Source organism: Zingiber officinale, chromosome 8B, assembly GCF_018446385.1.
Source record: "Zingiber officinale cultivar Zhangliang chromosome 8B, Zo_v1.1, whole genome shotgun sequence".
Taxonomy (NCBI): Eukaryota; Viridiplantae; Streptophyta; class Magnoliopsida; order Zingiberales; family Zingiberaceae; genus Zingiber; species Zingiber officinale.
Window position 1 is genome coordinate 54,687,912 of NC_056001.1, and position 13,553 is coordinate 54,701,464.

General features: G+C 41.1%; 2 protein-coding genes and 1 pseudogene across 2 annotated transcripts; 1 reads left to right on the forward strand and 2 right to left on the reverse strand.

Moving 5' to 3' along the window:
- Positions 1 to 4,027: 4,027 nt before the first annotated feature.
- LOC122016354 (5'-methylthioadenosine/S-adenosylhomocysteine nucleosidase-like) lies at positions 4,028 to 9,107 on the forward strand. Its single transcript, XM_042573624.1, has 8 exons — positions 4,028 to 4,218; positions 4,298 to 4,364; positions 4,656 to 4,747; positions 5,875 to 5,981; positions 7,029 to 7,103; positions 7,431 to 7,505; positions 8,306 to 8,398; positions 8,711 to 9,107. The coding sequence occupies exons 1-8, from the start codon at positions 4,110 to 4,112 to the stop codon at positions 8,906 to 8,908; spliced, it is 816 nt and encodes a 271-aa protein (XP_042429558.1). The 5' UTR covers positions 4,028 to 4,109; the 3' UTR covers positions 8,909 to 9,107.
- Positions 9,108 to 10,153: 1,046 nt separating this feature from the next.
- LOC122013852 lies at positions 10,154 to 11,425 on the reverse strand (annotated as a pseudogene).
- A 1,019-nt stretch (positions 11,426 to 12,444) lies between these two features.
- Positions 12,445 to 13,489, reverse strand: LOC122013853. Its single transcript, XM_042570070.1, has 2 exons — positions 13,378 to 13,489; positions 12,445 to 12,869 (listed from the first exon to the last, which is right to left on the reverse strand). Exons 1-2 carry the CDS (start codon positions 13,487 to 13,489, stop codon positions 12,445 to 12,447), a joined length of 537 nt encoding a protein of 178 aa, XP_042426004.1.
- Between the last annotated feature and the right edge of the window lie 64 nt (positions 13,490 to 13,553).

The following is a 13,553-nucleotide window of genomic DNA, read 5'->3' on the forward strand; positions in this document are numbered from 1 at the left end:
CGATCGGACGTATATTATCTAAGCCACGAGCTCATTGATGAAGATCCCGTGCCGATCGGTCGGGCGTATATTATCTGAGCCACGAGCTCATTGACGAAGACCCCGTGCCGATCGGCCGGGCATATATTATCTGAGCCACGAGCTCATTGACGAAGACCCCGTGCTGATCGGTCGGGCGTATATTATCTGAGCCACGAGCTCATTGACGAAGACCCCACGCCGATCGGCCGGGTGTATATTATCTGAGCCACGAGCTCTGTCAGAGACTCTCGCGTCGATCGACCGGGTTTGAGTTATATTAGAAGACCGTCGAGCGGCGACATTAAACTCTAGAGTCGAACCGGCGACTATAAAAACCCCGGCTTAAAGACCGTCGAGCGGCGACGTTAAACTCTAGAGTCGAACCGGCGACTATAAAAACCCCAGCTTGATGACCGTCGAGCGGCGACGTTAAACTCTAGAGTCGAACCGGCGACTATAAAAACCCCGGCTTGAAAATCGTCGAGCTGCGACGTTAAAGTCTAGAGTCGACCCGGCAACTATAAAAACCCCGGCATGAAGATCGTCGAGCGACGACGTTAAACCCAGGTCTCCACCGGCGGTCGAGCGGCGACCTTAAATCCGTGCCTTCACCGATCAGCTTATTAGAGCATCTATCTCCCCCATTCGAGGTCGAGTGGTCTTCACTGGTCTCAGACCAGCTTATCAGATATTCTATCTTCCCCGTTCGGGGTCGAGCAGTCTTGGCGAGCATCTATCTCCCCCGTTCGGGGTCGAGCAGTCTTGGCGAGCATCTATCTCCCCCGTTCGGGGTCGAGCGATTGTCACCATCGGATCATCTATCTCCCTCATTCGAGGTCGAGCGGCCTTCATTGGTCTCGGACCAGCATATCGGATCTCATATCTCACTCGTCCGGGTCGAGAGGTCTTCATTGGTCACGGAGCATCAGAGTAGCTTATCTCCCCCGTTCGGGGTCGAGCTATCTCCAATGGTCACGAACGAGAGTATCCCCGCTGGTTTCGGGTCATAATATCTCATAGGCTCCGTGTCCGTTCGGCTCACGACTTTCGTTTCTGTGCGCATTCGATTTCACGTGTGATGCGCCCGTTCAGCTCATGACTTTCGCGTCAATGCGCCTTCGACTCACGGGCTACACTCCAGTTAGTTCACGTGTGATGCGACCGTTTGGCTCACGACTTTCATCTCTGCGCACTCGATTTCATGGGCTATGCTTCCGCTTAGTTTTTGGGCTCCGCTCCTGCCCAGCGCTGCTTCGTCTCTTGCTCGGTATTCGCCTATGCAATCACTTGGTGTTCGACCGAGAGCTTGCCTAGTAGGTGCTCGACACTATTCTTCGTCGCTCGGTCGACACTTTGATAGCCACTTGATCCTTCGCCTGACCGTCTACTTAGCCATGTACATTCTTCGCTCGACATCATTATGGTCGCCCGATCGGCATTTAACGGTCACCATGTTTGCATTTCGAGATCGCCCGATCACATTTTATAGTCATCCGACCAGTATCGCTCAGCCATTCGTTCGACCACACTTAAGTTACTTGGTCCAGCGCTTGACATTCTCGAGAGGGTCTAGTTAGCATCTTATGGTCGACTGGCCGACCCTTCCTCGGTCGCGCGCTTAGCGTTATTCGCCCGGCGTCTATCCACTCGATCGACATCCTCCCGATTGCCCGGTCGGCATCTTCTCGATCGCACGTTCAGCGTCGTCCACCCGACATCTATCCACCCGATCGGCATCCTCCCGATTGCCCGGTCGGCATCTTCTCGATCGCACGTTCTGCATCGTCCGCCCGACATCTATTCACCCGATCGACATTCTTCCAATCGCCCGGTCAGCATCTTCGCGACCGCACGTTCGGCATCGTCCGCTCGACATCTATTCAGTCGATCGACATCCTTCTGACCGCCTGATTGGCCTCTTCACGGTCGCGCGCTCGGCAATAGCTCGTGTACCAGTATATAACGAGTTCAGCGATTTGACTTTAATATCGAGAGCGGTTCAGCCCTTTGCGATAGACTGTCCAATCAGTCGGACTAGCGCCTCCTTCGACTAGACTTGAAGGAGAGACTTGTGATGTGGATATAACCTTGGGGGCTTGGGAGGAATTAAGCAGAAAGAGGGGGTCATTTTCGTCATTTGGAAGGATGAGGGCTTTAGGGTTAACAGTGCTTATACACACTGTTCACGGGAAAAAAGGGGAGGGGGGCGCGTTTCCTCCGTCGCGAGGGAGAAACAGAAAGGGGGGCGCTTTTGGTTTTCAGCCGCCGCCAAGCACGGTGGAGGGGAGGGAGCGGGCCGCCGTCGAGCACCCCTGTGAGTTCTCCATGCCTTCGCCTCTAGTGACCAGCATCACCTCTTTTGGCCAGCGCCGCCTACCCAGCGGTCGGCGCCTCCTCCTCCAGTCGACGTCTTTCTTCCCGCAGGCGCCTTCGCCTCGGCTTCCAACTAGCACCACTCCCCGCAAGCGCCTCCGCCTCCAGCAGCCGGCGCTGCCTTCCAGTGGCCAGTGTTGCCTCCAGTAGCCGGCGTCATCCCCAGTGGGAGGTGCCACCTCTTCCAGTAGTAGCCGACGTCTCCAGCGGCAGGTGCCGCCTCTTCCAGCAATAGTCGGCGTCTCCAGCGGCAGGTGCCGCCTCCTCTAGCAGTAGCCGACGTCTCCAGCCGCCACGACCGCCTCCGACAGCAGCCACAGCCGCCGGCGGCATCTCCAGCAACCGCCGACATCTCCACCACTGCCGCCGGCACTTCCCGTGGCTGGTGCCGACGATTACAGCGAATATCGCCTCCAAACCACTGCCACAGCCGCCTTTGGCAGCCAGCGCCTCTGGCGGCCAGCGTCGTCACCTCTGGCAGCTACTGCCGCAACCGCCGACATCTCTTGGCAGTCGTCGCCACCCTCCGAGCAGCCGCCGTCCGAGGGCTCAGGTATCGTACTATGTTTATATGTCGGCCTGCGAGCCGAGAGTGTATTCGGCCTTCGTGTCGTTATTGTATCCCGGCCTGCGAGCCGATGGAGTGTTCGGCCTTCGTGCCGCTGTGGCGCTTCAGCTCGCGAGCCGAGGTTGCAGTCGGATCGTGCGTTGCCCTGCGGATCCATATCTCGTCCGGCTTCGAGCCACCGGAGCCAGTTACTCACCTGGCGGATATTTATCTGCTATCCAGAGTCGAGCGACGACTCGATCAGCTCACCCATCCATCCAAGGGCGCACCCCCCCGGGGTTAGGGTACGTCGCCGTATTCATTTTATACTTATTTTATTATCCTGTTATTATGTGGATGCTTATCTGTGCGCGGGACCCACCTCAAGCATCGAGGTACCAGGGATCGGGGCAACCCGGTCACTGGTTGCAGGTGTTGTTGATCAGAAGACATCGGACGACTTGGTCAACACACGAGATAGCTCATCAGCCGAGTAATGAGGATGCGGTCAACCTTCTAAACACGTTGTTCCAGCAAGTTCGTCTTCTCAGCTTCTCGACAAGAACAATAAGTAAGTATAATGATCATAAAGAAATGTCTTTATAAGTATATAGGAATATGATACATCAAGTTCATATAACAATCATCATATGATTGACTATAGGACTATAAAACATAGAGTAGTCATGAGAGGGTCATGAGAATGATCGATTTCATCTATTTTTTACATAAGTATATTTTGCAGTTGATGTTTTCTTATTTTCTTTTTTTTATCGGGCAACAAGACTGTGTGTTCCGTGGTAACTTACAGTCAAACATTGGAGCAATCTTGCAGTTGTTCTTTTATATCTGTTTTTCTGAACTAGACATGCAAACCTGCAACGCTTTATTTCAGTCTAGACTCTTTCATCTGCATTATATCTCAACTCAGAAGTTAGTAGTACAAAACAATCAGAAGTGTGATTTTTGAAAAGGTCAACTTTGATTTTTTAATTTTTTATTATTATTGTTATTGTTATTATTATTATTATTATTTTGATGAGTTGCGAATTTGTGATAGGTAATAAAAGCTTTCTGTAATTTAATCCGAAATAAAACCCAATCCAATCCCACGACGCCCAAGCCGCCGTCTCTTCTCCCCCCTCCGATCGGAAGGCGAATAGAAGTGATGGCTCCTCCCGAGGAGACAGAAGCCGCCGCCGCGGCGATCGAGGAGGAGAACCTTGCCGTGAAGCCCGGCGGCGATCGGCCCATCTCAACCATCCTGATCGTCATAGGTACTGGAACAAACCCTATTCTGCCCCCATTTCGAGTGTTGGTTGTTGATTTTGTTTTGTGTGGGCTTCGGATCCGTAGCTATGCAGACTGAGGCGCTCCCCCTGGTCGCCAAGTTCGAGCTTTCTGAGGATCTTGATCGATCAGCGTGAGTTCCTCTTTCGATAAGGATAAATTTCGTGAAAGCAAATGCTTAGATTGATCGATGAGAAGGGTGATGCAGGGCGAGACCATGCCGTGAGTAGTCTCAAATAGTAACCGCAAAGTGTGGCTTCAGCACTTGCGCTTTGTCGATGCAAAAATTAATGCTATGCATACACATAATATTTGATGTATTTGCAAAAGCTTTGTATAATTGGTCTAGCTCTCACATCGTTAACTGATTTAATATTTCTAATACATAGTTATGAGAATTAGAGTGGAATTCTATTTTCAACAGGTTTCCCAAAGGTGTTCCATGGGTTCGATATCATGGTACTTACAAAGGCTTGGATATCAATCTAGTATGGCCAGGGAAAGATACAATATTAGGTAAAATCTCTTCTGTTTCAGATTTCTTAATTCATACGTGATGTTGGATAGTTTATCTCACCTCTTAGAGTATCCACAATGCATCACCATTATAACATCCACCACCTAATTAAAAAGCATGGGATCCACTACCACATACTCATTATAACAATATATCTCTTTTACCCACATTACTTTTAACATTAACACTCATTATTCATGGATCTCACCGTCCACTCAATCATCTTAAAATTATATCATATTAAATAAATATATTTTAAAATATTTAAATTATTATTATTATTTTAATAATAATATTACTTTTTAAAAAATTACTGTTTTTAAAAAATAATATTAAATTTTTTACCGTTTAAAAAAAATTAAAAAAAAAAGTGAGAGAGGGGCGATCAAAGGCGTTAATGCTTTTGAACGCCCCATTCTCTCTCTCCCCTATAATGCCCACTCACAATGGAGAGGGGTGTTAAATGGGCATTATAATGCCCATTTAACACCCCATTATGGGTGCCCTTAGTGATATTCTTTGTTGTTATCAAGGCACCTCTATTTAGCATAAGATTTATTGTTGGGTTGATGACAATGACAGTTGAAGAATAACAATGTTGCTTGTTCTAACAGGAGCTCAGTTGTAATTCTTTTCTTTTATCCCTCTTATCTATATTTACATGAGCGAACTATGCTGAATAGCTAGTTATATAATTAATTGTTTTTCTATAATTGTAAATATGCCTTATAGTAGCTTATATCACAATTCTTTTAGAGTTTATGGGTATTTATAGTTTCTACCAAGAATCGAGTTGGAATACTGTTCTTTTATGGTGACGGAATTAGTTCAATCAATAAATAAACTATGTGTCTTGGAGAAGGTTTGTGAAAATCTATAAGATACATAGAGTTTGTCACTGTTTTTTTTCACCTTTTTTTTTCATTTAGATCAATTGATTTCTGTGTTAACTATGCTCAGATGTTTCATACTGAGGTGAAACTCAAGAGCCCTCAAACTGTTTCTGCCAGGTTAATGGTTCTAATCTAGCATTTGAAGCTCAGAGTTCTTACACCATGTTTTCAACTTAGAGCAGCAATTTCTTTCTCTACCGAAAGTTGTGATTGAATTTTTCTACTAATTTCAGGTGTTGATAGTGTTGGCACAGTATCAGCATCTCTCTTGACTTATGCTTCTATTCAAGCGTTGAAACCAGACCTCATTATCAATGCAGGAACTGCTGGTGGCTTTCAAGTATGTTTCTCATATCATTCCTTGGAAGATCTGATTATTAGCACTAATGGCATACTTGGACTTGTGAACCTAATTGTGAATCACTGAGTTTGAAACCCTTTGATCTTTGTAGGGCTGTTACAACCAGATCTGTAGTGAAATTTTTAAATACAGATGGCCCATCCAATAGTTATGTATCATCATCATCATAAATTCTTTTATTCAAAATCCATTTGACCTAATAACCCTTGACAAGATCATACTCCTCCGAACCACTTCATCTTGGCTTTTTGAATGGACATCATGCATTTGTGTCACTCCATATTTCTCTCCACATAATCTCTGAAGGTCTATAAATAGTATTTACCAATAAACATTAACAGATCAATTTGTTATTGCTGAACCATTTAATTTTTTTCAAGTGTTAAATTATAGAGAGTACCCATTACATGAGCACCTTTTGATGCAACATACAGGAAGTTATAGGTTAAAGGAGTTATGTTATTGTGTTTCTTGGGAATGTCTCATCCTTCATCTTTAGGTTTAATCACATTTCTTTTGTGTCCATTTTCTACTTTCCAAACTAACACTTTTGGTTTCTGATTAGGACAATTATTTTTTTATTAATTCTTATAGCTGATATGACTCACCTTTGTCTTTCCAACTAAAATTTCGATTTCCTTATTATAACTTGATTGTTTTTGCCTGATGCTTCCCTGTGGTGAACTTCTAAGAGGAATTTTTGTATCTCGTCTATATCTGTAAATGTGACAGAAAACAATCTACGGCTGCCAGTGTTCTTTTCTCCAGAAAAATAAACTGTTTTAGACTTTCTTATTTCTTCGCATGATTTGTTCTTTGTTGATTTTATCTGCCCCGTGAGTTGAAAGTCTGTTTAGATGTAACATCTAACTTTAGACCGAGTGGTATGAGGCTTCCACTAACAATATCTTTTATCATCGAAAGTCCTTAAAACATAATGAATGTTTGTTTGTTGTATTTACCTTGGTATTGTTTCTGGCTTTTTGTCGATTGCTTTTGATCGTTATTACATCCTTGACAATCCAGGCAAGAGGAGCATGCATAAAAGATGTCTATCTTGTTTCGGATGTAGCCTTCCACGATAGAAGAATTCCTATACCAGTGAGTATTCATGCTACTGTTGTTGCCTTGTACAGCTTGAATGTCCTTTCAAATTTTTAGTCAGCTTGAATTTCCTTTCAGATTTTTAGTCTCTCCTCTGACCTATAAAACTATATTAAAATTGTTTGTTTTATTTTATGCATTTGAAATGTTAGTGCTTGTTAAGCTTGTTGGCTTGAAGTTTCTTTCAAGTTGGAAATTTCTCACTACATAACCTTACAGTCTTTTGTTTGATTGCAAACTTGCTACAATGTTCCCTTATATTTGTACTAAAGACTTGCAAAAGTTACCCTGTTGCATTTGATTTCTTTTCCCACAATTCTGCAGGTTTTTGATTTATACGGAATTGGAACCAAGCGAACATTCTCTACTCCCTATCTTGAAAAAGAACTTGGCTTGAAGGTATTCATGTTATTTAAAGGTTCACAGTATACATCTGAAACTGTTTACTGAATCCTGTTTTGTGTATATTTTTTCCCCATCCTCTATGATACTGAGGCTCCAACTATAAAAATCTAAAGAAAAAAATGTCAGCCAACCGTAGTCGAAAGTGAATCTCCATTTACTGCGGTCTTCTCTCCCTCTCCCTCTCATGCTTTTGCTTCATCTTCTTGATTCCACACCTGACCGAACCGCCCTGTAGTGTCTTCCTCTTCACCTGTTTGTTCTTCAGTATTCCTTTCCTTTTCTTCTCCAACCTGTTCACCTTCTTCCATCACCTAAATAATTTCCTCATTCCATTGGATTTTATCCTACTATAACAATTAAATCTTATCCTACCAAATGGGATTGGTTATATGGCGCCTCTTATACCATTGGATTTTATTATTATATCATTATTGATATTTAAATAAATTTTATTCTGTTTTAGCATTGATAACTAAATCTTCATTGGTTTTCCTCTTTCTCGTTTAATGTGTGTATTTATTATAGTTTTACATCGCCTAAGTAAAGGCTTTATTGGTCGTCTAAGTACGTGATTGTACCATCTTAAACACATCATTTCACTATGCAGTACTTGTAAATTATTTTTCACATTTCCTAAATGCTTTCATCTGAGTGCTCATGTAGGTCTAAATTTAACTTTTTCAGTCTTCTTTTAATCAACTATAGGTTCACTATATTTTCCTCTCATATATGCAGATTAAATACCCTTTTCCCCCCTGATACCTAGTTAACAGGCTTCTTTTTATCTACTGCAGGTTGGAAAATTGTCCACTGGGGATTCCTTGGATATGTGTCCACAAGACGAATCATCCATCATAGCGAATGACGCAACTGTTAAAGACATGGAGGTAATACACTTGCCTAACGATCGATTTATCATTGCAAATCAACAAGTTTGGTTAGATGGGTAACTTACAGAGCTCACATGTCCTTAAACTTAGCAAGGGGCTTAAGATCAAAGCTATCTTAACCTGCTAAACTTTGGGACCTTGTAATTTGCATATCGAACTTCTTATCTTCCTGATTCTAGAGTGACGAAGAGGTGAAACCATCTTCTATGTTCTAGAAATAGTTATTTAAAGCCTTAGAGATGAATTCAATCCATGATTCATGTTTATCGCACTTAAGAGTTACTGAAAGGATTTCATTCTTTTTCTCAGGGAGCTGCAGTGGCATATGTTGCAGGTTTATTCTCCATCCCCGCAATATTCCTTAAGGCTGTGACAGATATCGTGGATGGTCCGAAGCCAACTGCCGAAGAGTTCATGGAAAATTTGATTGCAGTCTCAGCCGCATTGCATCAGGCTGTTACCGAGGTGGTTGACTTCATAAGTGGTAAGAGCCTCTCTGATCTTTGATGTTCATCATCGAGAATCGTGATAAGGCTGCAGTGTTTATGAGCTGCCTTGGAGCTAAGTTTGCGGCCGCCATATAAAAGATCATCGATTGTTAGTTGTAATTCCAAACTTGTATGTTTATCAAACTTTGTGGCATTAGCAATTCTTCCCTGTATGAGTAATTGATATATATTTATCAATAAAGAAACTCTTGATATAATAATTATTATTATTTTCTTTTATTCTGGTCAAATTGATTTAACATGCATGATTCATTGTACTCTAATAAATTATATCCATCTTCACTAAACCTCCGATCATTATTAATTAGCCCTTTTGGCGTGAGACGGTACCATATTATAGCCAATATGAGGGTAACATGGTATTTAATTACTCCTGGCATGTTTAAACTTGCCATTATTTCTGTCGGACCCATGCCATCCGACTGGGCCCAATTAGGTAGCCTTTCCCCTAAGAAGAAAGGGCCCCACTAATGCGGACCCATTGCCCCACGTCAAGATTCGTTTCTGCTCCACCAACAGGGAAGGAAGTACTTTATTTTGCTCTCCCTGAAGTTTTGAATTATTTTTTACTGGAATCTTCTCAAGTACGCTTTGAATTTTATTTTGAACCCTTTCTATTTCGTGTTGTATTCATTAGCACCTTTACTTCATCTAATAAAAAACGAATGATGCTTTTAGAGCATCCTCCACAATATTCTAATATTATAACATCCATCATTTCATTAAAAAAACACGAGACCCATTGTCATATACTCGTTATAACAATATCCTTCTTTTATCTACGTCCCTTTTAACATTAATACTCATTATTCATGAATCTCACCGTCCACTCACTCATCTTAAAATTATATCATATTAAATAAATATATTTCAAATATGTTTTAAAATATTTAAACTATTATTATTATTTTAATAATAATCTTACGTTTAAAAATATAATTTTATTATTTTTCAAAAATAATATTAATTTTTTAAATATATTTATTAAATAAAATAGATGTTTGTAAGAAAATGAAATTACAAAGTTGTGAAAACGAAATTACAACTGAACACCTAAAATTATAAAGTTGGGAAAATGAAATTACAACTAAGCGGTTAAAATTACAAAGTTGGGAAAACAGAATTTATTTTAAATTACCATGTAATTATGAAATTAAAATGCAACAATAACTTAAATAAACCATACTATTGTGTCATTAAAAATAATATATAAAATATTAATTCACGGATTATTGTTGTATTATTACCCCCAGATATGCTCAACTAAGTCGGCGCGAAGTTGGTGATGAACTTGAGTGTCACGTAACTCAGAATTTGTTCGAAGATAATCCTGAAATCCTCGGTTTGAGCCATGGATAGATTGTGCGGGTTTGTCACCTTTTTCGTTGTACCAATTTGTCACATGCCCTCCCTCATCCTCAACAATCATATTATGCAAAATAATGCATGCTAACATGATTTGTTTTAACTTTTTCCTATACCAATACCGAGCTGGACCTCTGACAATCGCCCATCGAGATTGGGGCACCCCAAATGCCGGTTCAACATCTTTTCTTGCAGACTCTTGTCTTTTCTTAAACAACTTCCTCTTGGGATCCTCCAGGCAAGGAAAAGCCTTAACAAAAGTAGCCCACTCGGGATATATTCCATCTGTTAGATAATAGTCCTTCGTATATGCAGTGTCGTTCACCGTGAAATTAATCTCCGGCGTATTTCCTTACAAGACGTTGTTGAATATGGGAGATTCATATAACACGTTAATATCGTTACGTGAACCAACGACCCCAAAAAATGCATGTCATATCCACAAGTCATGAGACGCGACCGCTTCAAGTACGATTGTTGGTGACCCATGTCCCCTTGTAAATTGACCTTTCCAAGCAACTGGACAATTTTTCCATTTCCAGTGCATACAATCAAGGCTACCTAACATGCCAGGAAAGCCATGTCTCTCATCATGCATTTAAAGAAGACGTTGAACATCATCAACATTTGGCCTTCTCAAGTACCTATCACCAAATATTTCAACAACGTATTCGCAGAACTTGAAAAGGCACCTGATGGCAGTTGATTCACCCATACGCAGGTACTCGTCAAGATGATCGGCGGGAACTCCATAAGCTAGTTGACAAATCGCAACGGTGCATTTTTGTAGTGGTGACAACCCTTTTCTTCGTACAACATCGTCCCTTTGTTGAAAAAATATTGAATGATTCTCTAATGCATTCACTATGCGGAGGAATAACTCTCTTCGCATTCGAAATCGTCTTCGAAATATTTCATCGTGATACACCGAGGTTATAGAGAAATAATCATTGACGAGTCTCTCATGCCCGACTTCACGATTTCTTTGGATGAACCTTCTTCTGTGCGTGTCCCTCCTTTGATATGCTTCCATAAGTTGTTGGTGTTGTTGACAAACCAATAACATCAATTCACCCGGATCATAAGCTTGCTCATCGATTTCAACATGGACTTCGTCTTCGCTTGTCGAGCTGGAACTTGAGCTAGAGCTGCCTGTAGAATGAGACATTTTTGAAGGAAACACGTTTTAGTATATGTGTTTGAGAAATGATATGATGGTCTATATATATTATTTTTCTCATGCAACGTCTAGTTTGCAATGACTAGTATGCAACGTCGCGTTGCAACGACTAATTTGCAACGGTAAGTTTGTAACGCCTAGTTTGCAACGGCTAGTTTCCAACGGCTAGATATAACAACTAGTTTCCAACGACAAGTTGTAACAGCTAGTTTCCAACGACTTGGTTATAACGACTATTTTACAAAATTATAATAATTAAAAATCACATTAATCGAAATGAGAAATACAATAATTAAAAATTACAATCACTCGAAAATATAATAATACTAGAAAATGAACGTTAAGTAAATAATTTAGATATTTCATCTCGACCTAATATCCTTGCATAGACATTCATGTATGATAAGCTGCTTCTTTGTCATCTGCAAGGTGTCTTTATTCAATATTTCGTACTCCTTCAACTTCAAGCGACGATTCTTAGCTTCAGATTTGGACAATGCAACTTTTGCCTTAATCTCCTCTACTTCGAGTTGTTTTTGTTTCAAATCGACTTCGGACTTCTTCACGCTTATGTACTCAGTGAACTTTGTGATAATATTGTTGTAGTTTACTGTCAGATCCTCCATGGTCGATTTTACTTTGTCTTTTCCCTTTCTTTTTGTTGCCTTTTGCCCCATTGGACGAGTATCTTCATAATCCAGGTCTATACTCACATCTTGGTTGAAGGAGGTGTTGTTTGCTCCTGACTCTGAGGTCCTCGTCTTCTTTGTGGCCATAAAGTGATCAGCGGACTATGAAGTAAACATTGGACGGTCTTTGACAATTCTCCACACATGTTCGAGATTGAATGCAACACCATTGTTTTCGGATAGATATTTTTCGTACGCAAACCTCAATATATCTTCATCACTGTGACCACTTCGATATGAACTATAAATACTATTATAATTTGCATTGAATCGATATACCTTCTTTTGGATTGTATTGTGTCAATGTGACCGTATAACATTTGCACTTCTGGTGTTTGAACCTAGGGAAAGATTCTCATTATAGTAGCTTGCAACCCGCCCCCAAAAAGCATCCGCCTTTTGATCATTGCCGATTATTGGATCATCACTGATAGTGACAAAACTTCTCGCTAAGACCTCGTCTTCAACCTTTGTCCAACTTGAACGCTTTCTTGTACCCTCAGCATTTGAAACCGCCTTTTCTAAATTGACCACCTCAATTGAGGATTCACGGTCGGAAAGTTGAGTCTCCGGGACAAAAGTCAGAGTTGCAAATTCATTCGACATCGAAGGAGTGAAAGACAAACCAATTGTATGCGGGGTACCATATCCATGAACAACCGACGACGTGAAATACGGATGACTCATGTTTTGCCAATATTCGGCTGGAAGCGATTGATATGAACCTCGAGGAGCATAATTCAGATGATTCATAGAATTTTCAAAACCTTGGAAATTTTGAAGATTTTGTGGAGGAAACGACATATTGGGAAATGAATGTGGGTATTGATAATTTGGTGGAATTTGTGGATTTTGGGAAGATGAATATTCTTGCGAGGTGTTTGTAGAATTTAAGAAATTTGTAAAAAATGCCCTATTATTTTCATCCATTTCGGATAGAAAATAAGATGATAGGAACTTGAAAAAATAGATGGGGAGAGAATTTAAAGAGTAGAATTGAAAGAGTAGTGAGTTGGAATGAAAATATATGCGCATATTAATGGTTATTTATAGATGAAATTTCGAACTAACCGTTAACTAACCGTTAAAAAATAATCGTTAAATAACTAGCCGTTATTTAATTTTTAATTTAAAAATTTACATTTTAAAAAAGTTTGAACGATTACTGAACCCTTGAACATTCACTAGCCGTTATTAAAAAAAAATGTTATTAAAAAAAATAAAGAAGTTTACACATGGGGTGGGCCCGCCCTGGCCCACCCCAAGAACGCTTGAACGCGTTCAAGCGCTTTAACGCCGCGTTGCAGATGTAACGTGATGAAACAGTTGCGTTATAATGCGACATTAACACCGCGTTGCAGATGCCCTTAAAAGAGAATAAAAATTAAACACAAAACTAAACTTAATTT

Excerpts from the sequence above, each read along its gene's own strand:
- LOC122016354 (XM_042573624.1), top strand. The coding sequence starts at position 4,110 with ATGGCTCCTCCCGAGGAGACAGAAGCCGCCGCCGCGGCGATCGAGGAG. Across the intron at positions 4,748-5,874 it reads AGGGAAAGATACAATATTAG|GTGTTGATAGTGTTGGCACA; the intron begins GTAAAATCTCTT and ends TACTAATTTCAG. Across the intron at positions 5,982-7,028 it reads GAACTGCTGGTGGCTTTCAA|GCAAGAGGAGCATGCATAAA; the intron begins GTATGTTTCTCA and ends TTGACAATCCAG.
- LOC122013853 (XM_042570070.1), bottom strand. The coding sequence starts at position 13,489 with ATGTCGCATTATAACGCAACTGTTTCATCACGTTACATCTGCAACGCG. Across the intron at positions 12,870-13,377 it reads AGGGCGGGCCCACCCCATGT|GTTCATATCAATCGCTTCCA; the intron begins GTAAACTTCTTT and ends ATGCTCCTCGAG.